The sequence below is a fragment of the Adelges cooleyi genome, unplaced genomic scaffold, assembly GCF_023614345.1.
Source record: "Adelges cooleyi isolate 19-005CV unplaced genomic scaffold, UGA_ACOO_1.1 ACOO_flye_CR_arks_rails_tigmint_CR_PRNA_9, whole genome shotgun sequence".
Lineage (NCBI taxonomy): Eukaryota > Metazoa > Arthropoda > Insecta > Hemiptera > Adelgidae > Adelges > Adelges cooleyi.
Window position 1 is genome coordinate 15,552,896 of NW_026096579.1, and position 17,132 is coordinate 15,570,027.

A 17,132-nucleotide genomic window follows, 5' to 3' on the forward strand; every position below is an offset into this window, starting at 1 on the left:
TTAGGACTTACACCCAATACACTATTGTTGTACAAGCGTTCAATAAATTGGGCGCTGGACCAATGTCAGAGGAAGTTAAACAATATACTTCTGAGGGCGTACCCGAACAAGCTCCACACGACACCACATGTACGACATTGACTTCGCAGACTATTAGGATCTCTTGGGTGTCTCCTCCTTTAAACACAGCGAATGGAATCATTAAGGGATACAAAGTTATATACGGCCCAAGCGACTCTTGGTTTAGTAAGCTAATTTTTATTTTATACACCTCTATTATTTTAGAGTTTACTATACATTTGTTATTTTTAGATGAAGCCACAAAAGATACAAAGATTACCGTCTCCAGCGAAACCATTTTACACGGCTTGAAGAAGTTCACCAATTACAGTATGGAAGTATTAGCTTTCACTGCAGGAGGAGATGGAGTTCGCGCACCTAGGATTTATTGCCAAACCGAACAAGATGGTATGTGTTCTATGAGAAAATTTTGTTGTAATACAAAATTAATAATTTTTTTTTATTTGATCATAGTTCCTGAGTCACCATCAGCCATAAAAGCTTTGGTAATGTCGACCGAATCGGTTTTAGTCAGCTGGAAACCACCGGCCGAGCCCAATGGAGAAATAAACCAATACACAGTTTACATTAAACGGAATGGGGAAAACAAAGATGTATGTTTGCTTAATTTTACTTGTATATTTAACCATTCATAATTTCCTGTCAAAAACATTTGTAATCTTCATTTTATATGGTTAAATTTTACAGTCAAAGCCAATTTACATGTTTAATATGAAAATATATATTTAATATTCTAGAAAGAAGCGCCAATGGTGCATAAAGTAGCGGCCAGTCAAATGAGTTTTGAGGCATCTGGATTAATTAAACAAGATCCGTATGAGTTTTGGGTGACTGCGTCGACCAATATTGGCGAAGGTCAGCCAACAAAATCGCTCATCATAGCCCCCAGTACTCGAGGTAATTGCCTTTCATAATTTTAACGTTTAGGTCGGTTTAGAATTTTTGTAGATTAATTGTTGTTTTTTTTTTCTAGTTCCCGCCATGATTGCATCGTTCGATGATACGTTCACTGCTACATACCGCGAAGACGTGAAACTACCTTGTTTGACTGTTGGTGTACCAGCCCCGGAAATCACATGGAAAGTCAAAGGAGCATCTCTTGAGAGCAACGATCGTATCCGCCAATTGCCCGAAGGTTCGCTGTTGATAAGATCAGTAACGAGACAAGACGCGGGAGAGTACTCGTGCTTTGTGGAAAACTCATTTGGAAAAGATAAAATCACTCATAAAATCGTCGTATTGGGTATGTGGATTGCCTCTCTTTTTTTTAAATATTTTTTTCTTTAAATTTTTTTATGATAATTCGTTTTTTTCTTACAATGTTATATTTTAGCTCCTCCGCATAAGCCACAAGTCACGGTCGGTGCAACTACTTCGAATACGATCACGTTAAATCTGAAACCTTATGAAACCGACAAGGAACCTGTTCATGGATATACAATCAAGTACAAACCTGAATTCGGAGATTGGCAAACGGCCCAAGTGGCTGCAAAAGCGGACAAATTCACGTTGGAAAATCTGTGGTGTGGGTCGCGTTATCAAATAGCCGTGACCGCTTATAACTTGTACGATTGTATATTATCAAAACCCACATTGTTAGAAAAGTATAATTTTTGATTAATTTTTCATTAGAATCGGCACGGGTGACGAGTCGGACATACTCATTACAAAAACTACCGGATCAAAACCGAAAATACCCGAAGCAAGCAAGTTTATTGAAGTATCCGCGACCAGTGTCACTCTTCATTTAAACGCATGGTTGGACGGCGGTTGCCCTATGCTGTACTTTGTGGTGGAACATAAGAAAAAGTAAATTTTTTTTTTTAAACAATTTTACATATTTTATTAATTTCTAACACAGCCGGCGTATAACTATTTGGAAAAAGTAAAATATACCGTGGCGCGGTTTTGTTTTAGGATGCAGCCCGAGTGGACTCAGGTGTCCAACAATGTAAGACCTGGCGGTAACTTTGTAGTGCTCGATTTGGATCCAGCCACTTGGTATCATTTGAGAGTGACGGCTCATAACAACGCTGGATTTTCAGTAGCCGAATACGAATTCGCTTCTCTCACATTGAGCGGAGGTAAGGAGGAGGTCTTAGTGATTTTTTTGCGATTTCTAATCTGCTAGGCGGAGCTCATGTAGTACTTGGAACAAGTTTCTTCACAGAGTAATAATTTTAAATGCATTCCGTGTTCCAGGTACTATAGCTCCTGCCAGGGAGGTGCATAATAACAGTTTTGGTTCGGCCACCGAAACTGCTATACGTATCATACTGGCCAATCTTAACTTGGTCGTACCAGTAACGTCGGCCTTGTTAGTCATTATCGTGGCCATAATTTTCTTGTGCTATTTGAAAAAACGAGGAGTGGAAATAAAAGGTTAGTTTGTATTTGTATTTTTTTCTGTGTGTTCTAAAGGTACTATCGCTCCCCCCGCTCAAGACATCACTTCTATCTATACTTACTTCCCGTGGATACCGAAATGGATCGATTTGAACGTGGTCGTACCCACAACTGCGACCATTGTCGTTATTATCGTTGGTATTATCGTGGTTTGTTTCGCTTGGTCTCGTAGAGTGCACGAAAATGGACAAACCCGATTACGAGGTACAAATAGCTGTTAATAGCAGTCGTCTTAGGGTACAGCTGACAGCTCGTCGAAACTATATTTTAACTATGTTAAACACTGTATTTTGTTTGAACCTTTTTAACTATTAATTAATAATATTTTATACCGACAATATTATATTGATGCAATTAGACGATATGACGGTGTACAACCAGTCGATGATAATGGGAGGCAATACTCTGGATAAAAGACACACAGACTTCAACGACGAACTCGGTTACATTGCACCGCCCAATCGAAAACTTCCCCCGGTTCCCGGCTCAAACTACAACACTTGCGACCGGATCAAGAGAGGTATATTCATTTTGTTCGGTCGTCTATTACTCTATATAATATTTAACCCCATATCATACTCGGTTTATATTATTTTTGCTTTGTTTTTTCATATATATTTTTTTTTTATAACAGAATCGATTTTTTTATTTTGCATTTAATAGTTTTATTTTTGTTTTCGTCGTATTAATCAAATCAGGTTTTCCCGGCCCTTACAACGGTCACGGCACATGGAACCCTAGAGCCCGACATATGTACGAAGAACTTAACGGTAGTAACCCTAGGTGTAGGGGGCACCTGCCCCCTTGCCCGGGTTCCGACGAGACAATGTATACCAGGTGTCGAGGTAAAAAAAAAAGTTGATAAAAAGGATGATGAAATTTTGCACGGCAGCTTATTATTAACAACAGCAGAGTGAGAGTTCCATTAACAAACGTACAAACTGTAAGCCTTACAAGCCTTATAAATCACCAATATGTTGAGGTATCCAATACCATTGAGTATATTATAAATATTGTACTCAATGCTAATATGTTTGCGCCCATAATTTTAAATCGGAAAATTATATACATTTATATATACACTATACGCACCGTGCTCCTAAAAGAAATCTTACGTGTGATACGGATTTGTCGAATTTCATTATTCAACAAATGTCATGTAATTAGTCTAAAAATCGTTACCAATTAAAGTACATTTTGTAATGATTTAAGATTTTAAAGAGTATCGTGTAAACAAATAAAATTCAAAATATAAATATGGTTGTAGCAATGTTGTTATAATTATTTAATAATTAATATTGTAAACAAACGGGGCTAATTGAAATCTAACTTTTTTTTTAAAGAACTAAAAGTATTGTGTAATAATATAATACGTTAACATCATGTCTTAGGATTTGGAGATCTCAGTTAAAATTATAAATGTTGTTTTTTTTTTATAACAACCAAATTTATAAAAAAAAAATCTTTTAACCCATTTGCTTAGAAATACCTCACTTGACCTTAAAAATGTATACGTTATAGAAATATATATATATATATGTACTTATTTAATCAACCTAAAACCGTTTATTGGTGCTCATTTAATGTTCAATATTCAACGTTTATGTGTTGTTATGACTATTTGTTAAGGGTTTAGCTGATAAGAATTATAGTTCCTCACAAATTTTAAGCTAGGAAATCAACTTAATTATTGTTCATCTTTATTTATAATTATTTAACTCATAAAAAAAAATTAAGGTCTTATTTTTATTTTTTAAATGCGTTCTCGTTTATATTTTTCACACTTTGGCGTACTTTTTCTATTTTTTTTTCTTGATAATTCTGCTTTTTAAATGCTTTAATTCATATTATGAGTTGGACGTATTTACGAAATGGGTAGTTAGATAGCAATTATTATATGTTATTCTTACACAAAAAATTGTTTAAAGTTTATCCCGATGCCCTATGGGCGTGAACCGGTATTAGCAATATATTGGACGATTATTTTTTTAAGTATGTTAAGAAGTTGATAAAGTTGTAATTATTGTATATTATGAGTGGTACAAACTTGTGAAATCAATTTATTACATTCATTATATATTTAAATACATATGAGACATAAGTAATATTATGTATTCAATCGAGTTTTTTAGAGTAGTTTTTAACGTGTAAACGTTAAATCAGTTACATTATATTGAGCTTACAACTTTTCAATTTAAATGGTGGATAAGTAAATAAATGAGTTCTTCTTTCGCTGTCGCGATTAGCTTTGGTTTTTGCTGGCAATTATTCGACTTTAAAACAATATGATATTGATTTAAGTGCAATGTTTTCACAGGAATCGACGGAGAGGACATATGTCCGTACGCTACATTCCATTTGCTTGGATTCCGCGAAGAGATGGATCCGTCTAAAATGCCTTTCCAAACTTTCCCGCATCCCAATGGTCATTGTGGAACAATGGGACCCGGCGGAACTATGGCTAGCAATGGAATGATGCATCAGTGCCCAGGAACGCAGACAATGGTAATCAATGTTAAAATACAATGATAATTTTCTAGCACACTAGTGAATTTTATATAAATGTAAAGTGTGCAGTATGACATGCTAAATGAACTAAACGAATAACCTTGTTGAGTCGGCTCGTTGAGTTAACGTTAGCTTCATAATTATTTAACTAATAAAAAACAATATATAATTGAATAATGTTGTATTTATTTTTTGTCAATAACTACAAATACATTTTTTTAGCCCCGAAATGGACGTTATTCACGTGTAGGAGGAGGAGGAGCTAATTCCATGTTTTCCCCAGAGTACGACGATCCAGCTAATATTGGCGATGAATATGGCAGTCAATATGGACAGTATGGAGCTCCTTATGAACAATACGAAAGTCGCAATTCAATGGGTCGTCATAGCATTGGTATATTTACTGGAATAATTCTGTCCTTTCATTTTTTTTTTTCCAATAAAACAATAACTACAATCTTTTGAAACCAATAAACGCCATTGGATTTGTAATCTTTTTTAGAACATGTTGTCTTGACTTTATGGTTTTAAGCGATTTGTACTGTTTCTTATTTACTATTTCGGTTTTACAAAATAGGAAGTCCAGAACCGCCTCCACCACCTCCGCGTAATCACGATCCAAACGTAAGCAGCACAAGCAATGAAGCCAATGACTCTAAAGATAGCAATCAGATATCAGAAGCTGAGTGTGATCAACACCAAGAACCAACAGTGCAAGAATACGGCGGTAAGTCGTATGTTATATTGTGCATTAAAATTAAAATAGCACCATTTTTGTTTCAACAAAAGCTTCTATATTTAGCAACAGTATCTTGTGTGATCACTGAGTTTGCGAGAAACTTGTTGAGAATGATTCACGTCTTGTAGTATAATTTTTCTAGCATTAAGATACTTATATTTTTTATGTATTATATTTTGCCAAACTCTCTACACTCCTTCATTTCTACTATTTATAAACGTTTTTAAAATTTAAACTATTAGGCAAACGTTTGCGGCCACATCCCAATGCAAGAGCTATCTTAGTATAGAAGGTAAACATATTTATTTGTAAAATGGTCTATCAACTTACATATTTTTTCCTGGTCTAAGCTTAACACGTTGTTAACATACATAAATCCATATATTCACGGTGAAATCTTATAGATTTTATTGGTGTAAAATAATAATCTTGACATACAATAAAAAAAAAACTGGAGAAATCAATTTTACGCATTCAATACAAAATATGTTTGTATATATTTTTTACAAATAGTATTATTCTTGAAAAAAGAACGGACTTCCCTTTAAATATTCATGGAATGTATTTTTATTTCAGAAAAAAAGTTATTTATAAAGTCATTATGAGCCTATATAGTTTTACCGTGAAAATCATTAACTAATGACTAGAAAACAAATTGAGAAATTCCAATTCAAAACAGACTTTTAAAGTATTAAATTATTAAATCTTACTTAAGTAATGCATTTTAACTTCGATGTTTGGTTTAGGATTAAACATTGAATCTAATACAGTTAATTACATAAACGTTTTAACGGTTATATTATATAACGTGTAAAAAGTTTTCTATAATAGGTAAGCATGTTGCTCAAAATCTGACAATCCTAATAATTATTATTTGTAATATGAAATATATTAAACCGTCTTTGAATACTTTTTTTATTCACTTATTTCAATATAAAGAATTACAAATGGCGTGATCAACGTTTAAGTAATTATCTGTATTGCTAAAATGCTCGTCCCAGTCATTTTCCCATGTTCTAGACAATAGCTGTTGTATTGATCATGCTCTAACCTGTAGTGGCTTTTGGTTTAGTACTTTGTGCATGAATTAACGGTCGTATAGATGTCTTAATGTTGTATTGCATGGAATACTATATTATGTTCAACGTCATTAATTATATTAAACGTGTTTAAAAGAAAGGTAAGTACTGTTGGAGAAAAAATAACGTAATATTTATGTAACACTTTTTTTAATTATTGTAAGTTACATTGAAAATCATTTCACTGTTTTGTACACTAAGAACACCAAACTGTGTAATTCGTTAATATTGTTTCATACGCATAATAATATCGAAAACCATTAATTTCATTGACTTTAATTAATTTCATTAATTTCATAATTTTTTGTAAATAACTACAAAAAATACTATATTGTTATTCACAAAACCGACTGCTGCAGCAAGCAACCTTCGCTTATAATACCTAAAAAAAAATGTCGCTCGCTTCGAAACCAACTTAATCGCTTTCGCAGCCATTTTATGTGCATAATCATAAGACGTGTATATGAACATATCTCGTTGGTTTTGATTTTCAGTTCAATCTAAAGGGAACCCTAAGGATACTATGACCACAGAAGAACTACGGAAACTCATAGAAAGGTTAGTATATAGGTATATCACCTACTTCTGACGTAGGTGCTCAATATTTTTTAGAACGGGTCGGTTTAAATAGCACTTAAAAAAATACAATACAAATATTATCTTAATACCGGGTTGCCGCAAAACTTTGATAAATTTAACGGTTCATTCACCGATCAAGGAACCACTAAATGATGTTTGAGAACCAATAAATTCATTAAACCTTCAATGCTATTTTTATGTCGGGTTTATTAAACAACTTACTATATCAAAATTAAAAAAAGGGAACATAGGTCTCGCTATTTGCAATTTTTACTTACCTAAACAAAATTTGCAAATAAACAAGTCAACTTTTAAGTATATTATTTTAGGAATAAATTGCTAGGAAAAAAAAAAGAAAACATAATATTTGATCTCGTGACAAAACTTGACAAGATTTTGGTCGTAGGATTAGGTTTTAGCTTAACTTCTGGTAAATTTAAATAAATCATAATACTTGTTTCTTTCCTTATTTTTTTAAAATTAATTGTTCTTTGTTTATAATATTATTGATGTGTGTTTAATGCATTTTTCGTTGTAAAGGAAACCGTAAGTATCAACTGTTATTGATTAAAAAAAACTAGTTGAATATATTGTAACAATTATTATGACATGTGTTTTGAAAGTATTATGATGTAGTTCAGGTAGTAATATTTTTAGTTTGGTGTGAATTTTACGTAGTATGTAGTTAAGTAAATGTTAAATTGTATTAATATAACTATATTGTGGAATAAAATGGGGGGTTGATGATAAAAACTATAGATAAGTTATTATGGAAAAACACATTGTTGTGTCATGTTTCTATTTAAATGTTCAAGATTTTATCGATTTAAATGTAACTATTGCCATAGACAATTTTTTAAAAAAACAATTTTTAAAACCGATATTGTTAAATTTACTAGGAAAAAGAAAATGTATATACTAATCTATGATTGTTTTTTTTTATTTTAACATTTTTTAAAAAAAAATTACATATGTTTTTAACTAATTTCATCATCACAGTCAACATTACTAATATTTGATAAAAGATGTCAATTTAAATGCAGAGGGGCAGTTTTCCTAAAATAACACAATCTTATTGTTTTAAAATATTTTTTTAAATAAAATACTCTCAGGTATTTGAGGAAAAAATTGAGCGTTTTGTAAAAAATAAGAAAACATTTTATGTAACTCATTAACGCTGTCTTAAAATCAGCACTCGCCTATTAGTTACATGACTTTACATGATTATTAAAAAACTGTTTGATCATTTTTTTTAGAAACGAAGCCCCAGCAGGACAACAACGCTTCCAAAGCGGAGGGCTCACAACCTACGATACTGTGGCAGTGTAACCTCTAGTCAGCCAATCAGCCAACATATATAAATAGAACGTTAGAATATAAACCTTATCTATACTATAATATTATTGTGAACCTCTTCCATAACTAAACATACTCATATACCTAATGCACTAAACGATACATTAAAAAAAAACATATTACTACGCACTTATTTAAGTAACTAAAATATAATTAGGTAATAAAATAACGATAAGAATAGAAATAGTATTTTATATATTATAATAATAATGATTTATTACTATTCTTATTCTAATATCGTAATAATGTGGCCCTAATGTGTTTTTCTAATAATTTAGGTATTATAAAACCCTCAAGTGTTGTGTCATTATTTCTTACACTTCAATTAACCTATTAAAATTTAAAATGTTACTATGATCTGTGAATGTTAGGATTATATTATATTATGTTAATTTTAGCTCAACTCTATAAATTACCATTCGGTTCTAGCAAACACTGTTTAAAAATCTCACATAGATGGTTTTAAAAAAAAATAAAAGTATGTTCCTTTAATGTCAGTACAAAAAAGTCAGTTATGTTTGTTTGTTTGTTTAAATTTCAACATAAAATATTTAATACGTTTATTATTTGATTTGCTCATTAACTGCAGCTTTTAATAGTTAAAGAAAATAAAAAAACGTATTGTGTTATGTTAGAGTAACGATAAAGTGGTTCGTCTAATGTCGTATTCACTCAATATCATATAATATGATCTTTAATAATAATTCCACTTTTATACGTCTTATTGTGATTTAAAATTAACTATACAAACAAATATCGTTTATTCGGAAATTACTTTGATTAAGTCATTATATATTATTATTATACTCTTGTTCGGTATTTAAAAAGACATTTTTTTATTACATATTAAAAATATTAATATACTTTATAATCTGTCATAGTAATGATACATTATTATTAAACATTTTGATTAGAAATTTCGAAAAGATATACAAATCTTAACTATTATTATTCAAAACTAAGTCGTAGAATATATTAAATACAGCTATAATCTTTATGGAGTGTGCTTTTTTAACTGATAACTGTGCCTACTCGGTAAAATAACTAACTATGTTTTGTTCTTTATTCAAATGGCGCTAGTATCCAATGTAATAATACTGTAAATTGGAAGTGAAACGGTTGATATTTTCAAAAACAAACTATCTTGTCCAATGGTTAAGTCTCGCAAATGCTTGAAAAACTAAAATTTCTGTCTACACAAAATATAGTTTACCTATCTATTTGGGTCGTTTTGCTTACAAATTGTACTCAATTTAGAAATGATCAAACATTGATAACAGGATTTCTGGATTTTTTTTCATACTTAAAATACATTCTTAGAATTGTTTGCATTTAATTAATCGGTTTAATTTTTTTCATACTTAAGTTTTTGTTTATTTTGAGCACATGCAAGATGTACAAATGGGGCAGTCGACGTTTTTTTTTTGAGAGAATATCCTAATCTGAGAACGTTTCAATAATTATTGTAAACATGTAGTTTAATATCGTCTTTTGTATATCTATTATCTATATATTATTATTATAAGTTATAATTATTATTATTATATTATTATTATTCGTATAAACAGTTTGATATTATGTTTTATCTTCAGATTTGTGTCATTATTGTTTTTTTTTTGCGTTTTTACTTTATGTTGTATGTATATATATATATTTTTTTTTTTATAAAATACTATATTTGTTTTTTTAACTTAATTAGTAAACAATACACAACCATAGTGACTTGCATGTGGCTAGACTGATATTATATATTATTAGTTACAGTTATAACATTAATGAATTTTCGACAAATTGATTGATTTCACATTTCTCTGATTTTATTTTGAATTTGTTCGTACTTTTTCAACTAAAATTATTGCTCAAACACTCAACATAATTTTTTTTTTTACAAATTTAACATTATTTATACTTTTTTATTTATATCGCGGATATGGTAAACATATTATTAAAAAACAATTTATAGTGCCAACTTATACTTACATTTTAAAATTAAATTAGATTTGTTTAACTTGCAAATACGCGTTTTACATGCTCTATGCAAAGAATATAAAAAAACATTTATCTTCAATTATCTTTTATTGGAATATACTATTAGATATTTATATTACATATTGCGATATGAAATAATACGTATAAAACAGTTTTAAAATATGTATTTGAAACACTAGTTACATAATATTGTGTGTTTTTTATAATGATATTATTATTATTAAATTTGGCTAGTTTAACTAATAAGTTGTAGACATGGATGCATCATTGAAAATAATAATATTATTATTATTATTATTATAAATTATATAAGTACGCGCATATTAATAAGTAATTATGTATTTGTCAAATGACTTAAATCGTAAATTGTAGAAACATTTACTGTTCGATATTCTTCTTTTTTATATAGTTTTTAATGTTAATATAAATTAACATAGGTACAAGTATAATGATTTGTAGTAGATACCAATTTTTTAATCTTAACGATAATAATGTATTAAAAATTTCCATTAGTCAATGAGTTAGTAATTCGTTTTTTTTCTCTGTATAATCTAAATATTCAGTCATTCGATGATACAATTATTATTTATTATCTTAATATTATTACTCGTGCTTATGTAATGCTGCTTTACTATACGTTTATCGAAATAAAATTATAATTATTATTCCTTAATCTACGGTGTTGTGTTGTGACAATAATTATTAGTTCAGAGGAACTCAAAGTCACTGGAATTCTTAGGCCCATTTAACAAATTGACAATTCATTGTCGGTAAATAATATTATAATTCCCATAAGATAATACACAAATAATATATTTTTAATTTATAAAAGTAGGTAGGTGAGGTTTACAAATTATTTTTGTAGCATATCTGGCGACGAACGACCATGAGAAAATATAATTTTTGTTTTTAGTATAAAAAAAAAACAATGCGATGTCGGTTATTGACGATTTTGGCAAAAGTATATTATTATTTGTTTATAATATCTGTCGTATATATATATATGTATCAAACGACAGTCGGCCATGAGACCTATTGCGGTCTATCTTATAAACAAACATTTTATCCCTTTATAAGTATAATATTATGTCTTTTTTATTTTTTTTTTTTTAGGTTAAGATTCCCCGCTACCTACCGACTCTTCTGTCTTGGACATTAGTCTTTATATGCAAAGAGTTGGCGGATTTATTTAGTATTGCTCGTGTCCGTGTAAAATAACGTATTGATTATACGCGTGTAAATGTTTTTTTTTTCTTAAACCACATCTGTTAATATGTGACTGATATAAAACGTATCAAACTTGAATGTTTATCTTGGGGTAGCGCATTTGATGATGACTATTCCGCCGTATAAACATGATCAACAAAACGTGCATAATGGTCAGAAAGTGAAGGTGAAACACCGAGGAGCTGCTCGAGTCTGTCCGAGTTAATTTTGAACAAAAGGTATGAGATACACACATGTTATTTGGAATAGGTAAATCATAAAGCAGGATTTAACAAAAATAAAAATTGAAATAAAATTAGATAATAACTCATTTATTTTATAATTAACGCCACGAAGGCACAAGTACAATATACAGTGTGATTAAATAACATACAATATAGATGATTAAAATGACAATTAAATAACAGTTTAACTATATATTTTAACGTTAACAGATTAAATGTAAATCACGAAAAAGACAATATAAGATAAACATATCTACTAATATCAATTATAAATCTAGATTAAATTAAGATATTTTAGTGATGGTAGACTATTAATATTAAAACAAATCTAAGTGAGATAACTTTATTACATTAGTGAGGTATTGATTCAATTTGTGTATTGAAACCATATTTAAAGTAGTTTGAAGTTTGAATATCACGTAAGGGAACATCAGCTCATAAAATAAATACATTTTTGTTTTAAAGATTTCAATAATAATTTTAAATACATATGTTTTTAATCCATAAATATGTGTAAACAAATTTTAAAAATATTTCAGCGTTTGAATTTTTAATTTTCATCAATCCGATTGACTTTGTATAGCTATTACATTTCCTCATATTTCAGGTTGTCCAAAAAAACAGTAGCCGTTGTTATCTCAACATAATTCATTGCGTCGGGTTACCACTGTTATATTTTAAGAGAAAAAAAGTGTTACGTTTAAATGATCACTCTGTATAGGCTAACATTAACTAAATTAAACCTGTTTATCAAATTCAAATTAGATCAAGAAAGTAACAAATATTTTTTTCGGATAATTATGGAGCTATCTAAATAAACGCAATATCTTTTGCGTTACTCCTGTGTAAAGTATATTGAATACAAAATGTTAAAAAAGTTTATAGGGAAGTAATTGTATTTAATTCTATGAAATCACACAAAGAGCAATCAAAAGACTTAAATTGTACCTAAAAAAATAAAAGGCAGGGAATTTTATAGGTTTGGATTGACTTTATTTAAATAACAAAAAATAATATTAAATGAAGGTACTATCAATATTTATATAATCGTTCAAATCGAATAAATAAAATTAATTGGATTAAGAACGTATTATATTTTAATTGTTAAATAATACTCCATTTTTATTTGCAAATATTTTAAGATCTAAAACAGTCTGCTGAAAGCTCTTTTCAAAACTGTAAATATATTTTTTTATGAAAAACAAATATAACACCAATGCCTTTTAAACGGGTTTTAATAAATTTTATGACTATTAATTGTTTAGGCACATTAAAAACAATTTAATAAATTCCTTTATACAAATTTATTTTTAAATAATGTTTAAAAAGTTCACCTCTTTCTCTTTAAAAGTGAAAAACACACCCAAAAAAGGTACATACTTTTCCATCTAAAATTGCGGTATGCAACTGCTTTTTTTGCAAATATCCTAATTACTTCCTTGCAATCCTTACTTGTGTGGGATATTTTTGTATATAGTACTAACTACTAACGATGCCAATTTACAAAAAAACAAAAAATATCACAAATCCTTTCCTCTAAAGAAGAGTTTTAAACTTTTTCTTTTTTTCACCTGTTTACCTAATCATAGTTTTGTGTTTGTGAAAACACTATTTTTTACAAAGTTTTAGTTTAAGTATTTTTTTATTATTTAGTAAAAACAAAAAAATGGAGAAAATTACACTATGCCTTAATTAAAATTCTTGTTTGCTATTTGTGGATGAATCTACAACAATTTAGAAAATATTCTGAATCGATTTAATAGTACAAAATACTATGTACTACAAACTGATCACCGACAGCAGTGCATCACAATTGCATAACCAGAATGCCGTTTTATAAAATACAAACCAAATACAAATTTAATATAAAAATTATTTGTTTTTAATTTTAATTTTAACGAATTATTATTTAATATTTAAATAAAAATGATTTAAAGTAAACAAATGTACGAGGTAATGAAATTTGATTAAAAATGAAGCACCAAAAGTGACCCTACAACTTTAAAACATAGTACTGCGACTATCTTGTTTTCTTAAGTTCTTAAGTTAAACTTGATTTTAATAGACTGATGTGTTGGATTCAAATCTGAAAACAGTTTATATCTAGCCCGTCCGTTATATCACATGGAAAACTAATTGGTTTATTTCATATAACACATATACCTACACACATCACATAAATAAAATATGTTTGTATTTGCTTATGATTTAATTTTGTCATATTATATTTTCTCTAGGTATTTATATATCTACAAATTTACTTTACTCAAAATGTTGAAAATATTCTAAGAAAAAAAACTGAAAATAGAATGTAAATGTGTGCTCAATATTGTCAACGTCTAAATGTATCTAAATAGTAAAAAAAAAAATTAAGACTTGCAAGAAACAAACAGATTTAAAATTTAAGTTTATCCTATTAAATTCTATTAAAATAAGTTGTCCTTATACAAACAACAGCTGAAAAATAGTATTTCATAGGATTATGATAATATTATATTATAGTGAACAGAGATAATCGTATAAAAAATAATTGAAGATCGCGTTAAACGACACCGACTAAATCAATGTGAACCGAGTGTATGAGGACAAATCTCGACAGTTCCCTTATCACGTGAAATAGTGTTTCAAGACATCCGGTTTGAAGAAGGGGAGTGTTTGTGTTGTTACCCCTTCACATTTAACGAGGAGAGGGGTTGAGGAGAGTTCATCACAATAACACAAACGGAGCGCAGAATATATTGAATAAAATTAATTTTAATAATATTATTCCAAGTACTCGTCGCAAAAAAAAAACAACGGTTAATGTGTGTACAGAACATATAACTATAAATATTTTTTTTTTTTTAACGTTTAATCTTGTTTTGGAAAGTTGAATTTATTACAATACATGACTGTATATATTGTAGCTGGTTTGTGTGTAAACTAGCGTGCGTTTGTGTAAGCAAAAGAAGATCGGGTACTGGTAAAAACGTCTCGTGCCAAATGCTATATTTAAAAAAATCCACGTCTACGTTGGCTGTGGTCGTCCGCCTTAAACCTTTTTAATCAGTCCCCTCGTGGCTTTCAGTTAGAACCCCTGTCCTTTAACTGTCTTTGTCGATCAGTGATCTTCGTGCGTCGTGTCTTTCACTTATATTATAATCGTACTTACTTTTGAAATTCACGTGTTCGCTTCATCGCGCCGTTGTTTATTGGATAACCCGTTATACCTACGTTTACCTTGTAAGTATAGCCAAGTATTAATTCATATATATATATATATATATATATATATATATATATATATATATATGTGTGTGTATTTTTTATTACTTCCTTTCCGGCATGGTGCAATGCCGACGGTACAGGAAAATGTCGGTGGCGCAATGATAACCGGTTTGGAAGCAATAAATGCATCTGAAAGTAATGTAAATTCCCTAGTGTTTGAATACGGTTTTGGCAATAGTACTTAAGAGGCTATGGCATACTGTAAAGCTATAACAAGTTATCTAACCTCTAATTGCCGTTCAACAGTGTTCTTTGACGACAATGGAGGAGACAATCATATAAGATTGTAATAATTATAAGAAAACCACCCTCTAATTATCCTAATTACTGTTTACCGAGTTGGGTTTTTTGAACAATTACTTTATAGTATTTTTTTTCAAACACACTATCAATTTCCTAAGTGATTAATTTATCGAATTACAAATTTTTTTTACCAGAAAAATGTTGCAATATTATGCAAAACTAATGTTAAATTTATTTACCAATATATATATACAAAATGTTCAATCGTATTATACAAAAATTCTCATTGAAACTAAACCATTATGTGTTTTGTACAGATTAAGGAATTATTAAATTTAAATGATTAATAAAACCAACAACATAATGCATTATCACGCCATTATTATATAATTTAAATAATTTTTTATATTATATTATTGCGTTTCGAATAGCTTCGTTATTATAAATGTAGTAGTTGTGCAATCGATTTGCATAAAAAGTTTTTTTAGCTTTTGCCACCTATCTAAAATATGTAAGCGAAAAGTACAAATTAACAATTTTAATGACTTAATTAAAAAATTGCATAAAACACTTCTACGAATAACAAAAATGTTGTTAATATTTAAAAACCGGCCACGATGGATAAGAGAACAGTTTGTGTTTTTTTTATCAGAACCATAATAACCTATTTGTATGACCGGATGTTTGCTATCTTTCATTAAAACTTGCACATTAGCCTTTATTTTTTTTTCTCTGGTAAATTTTTCTTTTAGAATCTTTTGGGTGTTACATGATCATGCCACGTTGCGAAAAAAAAATGAGGTGCATATATTATGTTATTGCTGCTATTATTTGGCTTTTCAACTAGTTCAACGCTTGCGTTTTTCCTGATTTTGTAATTTCTTAAACTCAAAATTGAACACAAGACACACGCTGGCTACGACTTTACACGTTAATTCTTAGGAAAAGCAAAATTCAAGATTATTCAAAGCAGTTTGAAATAGATGATACTTAACAAGCAATCATTATAATTCTATAGGCAAAATTGAAATGTGTATACTATAGGTATTATATTATACTAAAATTAATCATATTAATATAATTTATATTGACATAGGAAGAGAGTAAATGTATAATATGCTCTCTCAACATCAATGTTTTTATTTTAAAAAATACCACTAGGCAATAAATCATTAACATTTTTATTGTTATTGAACTGTTCTTTAATATGGAAACCGATAAGTTTCCTTAAACTGTGATCTCACATCTTATCTAATGCTAACCTAACGAATTTGAGTTGCATATTTTTTTTTCTTCATAGAAACGTTGGTTCTAAAAATGGGTAATATATTTTGTCATTTGCTTATATAAACTACGCTCGAAAAATTTAATTACTTGGACGAATCAAAAATCATACCCTTGTCACTCTATTTTTATGATCATTACTAACGTTTC

At 29.3% G+C, this 17,132-nt stretch overlaps 2 protein-coding genes across 51 annotated transcripts in view; both read left to right on the plus strand.

Moving 5' to 3' along the window:
* The window catches only part of LOC126846541 (cell adhesion molecule Dscam2), a 58,050-nt gene extending 47,222 nt beyond the window's left edge, over positions 1 to 10,828 (plus strand). For 25 of the 50 annotated variants that reach the window (XM_050586086.1, XM_050586087.1, XM_050586085.1 and 22 more), the window contains exons 20-35: positions 5 to 246; positions 313 to 468; positions 535 to 674; positions 819 to 978; positions 1,055 to 1,324; positions 1,415 to 1,646; positions 1,714 to 1,890; positions 1,999 to 2,165; positions 2,503 to 2,691; positions 2,846 to 3,007; positions 3,186 to 3,332; positions 4,805 to 4,992; positions 5,218 to 5,389; positions 5,573 to 5,722; positions 7,308 to 7,371; positions 8,649 to 10,827. In XM_050586086.1, coding sequence (XP_050442043.1) covers positions 5 to 246; positions 313 to 468; positions 535 to 674; positions 819 to 978; positions 1,055 to 1,324; positions 1,415 to 1,646; positions 1,714 to 1,890; positions 1,999 to 2,165; positions 2,503 to 2,691; positions 2,846 to 3,007; positions 3,186 to 3,332; positions 4,805 to 4,992; positions 5,218 to 5,389; positions 5,573 to 5,722; positions 7,308 to 7,371; positions 8,649 to 8,721 — 2,689 coding nt within the window. In that variant the 3' untranslated portion in view covers positions 8,722 to 10,827. Of the gene's footprint in view, positions 1 to 4; positions 247 to 312; positions 469 to 534; positions 675 to 818; positions 979 to 1,054; positions 1,325 to 1,414; positions 1,647 to 1,713; positions 1,891 to 1,998; positions 2,166 to 2,283; positions 2,464 to 2,502; positions 2,692 to 2,845; positions 3,008 to 3,185; positions 3,333 to 4,804; positions 4,993 to 5,217; positions 5,390 to 5,572; positions 5,723 to 7,307; positions 7,372 to 8,648 lie in introns of all 50 variants that reach the window. The other 25 variants (XM_050586083.1, XM_050586081.1, XM_050586082.1 and 22 more) reach the window with 4 other exon arrangements.
* A 4,478-nt stretch (positions 10,829 to 15,306) lies between these two features.
* LOC126847159 (muscle-specific protein 300 kDa-like) overlaps positions 15,307 to 17,132 on the plus strand; it is a 114,144-nt gene continuing 112,318 nt past the window's right edge. Inside the window, exon 1 of the mRNA XM_050587255.1 lies at positions 15,307 to 15,410. The gene's annotated coding sequence lies outside the window, so the exon portion shown is untranslated. The remainder of the gene's footprint in view (positions 15,411 to 17,132) is intronic.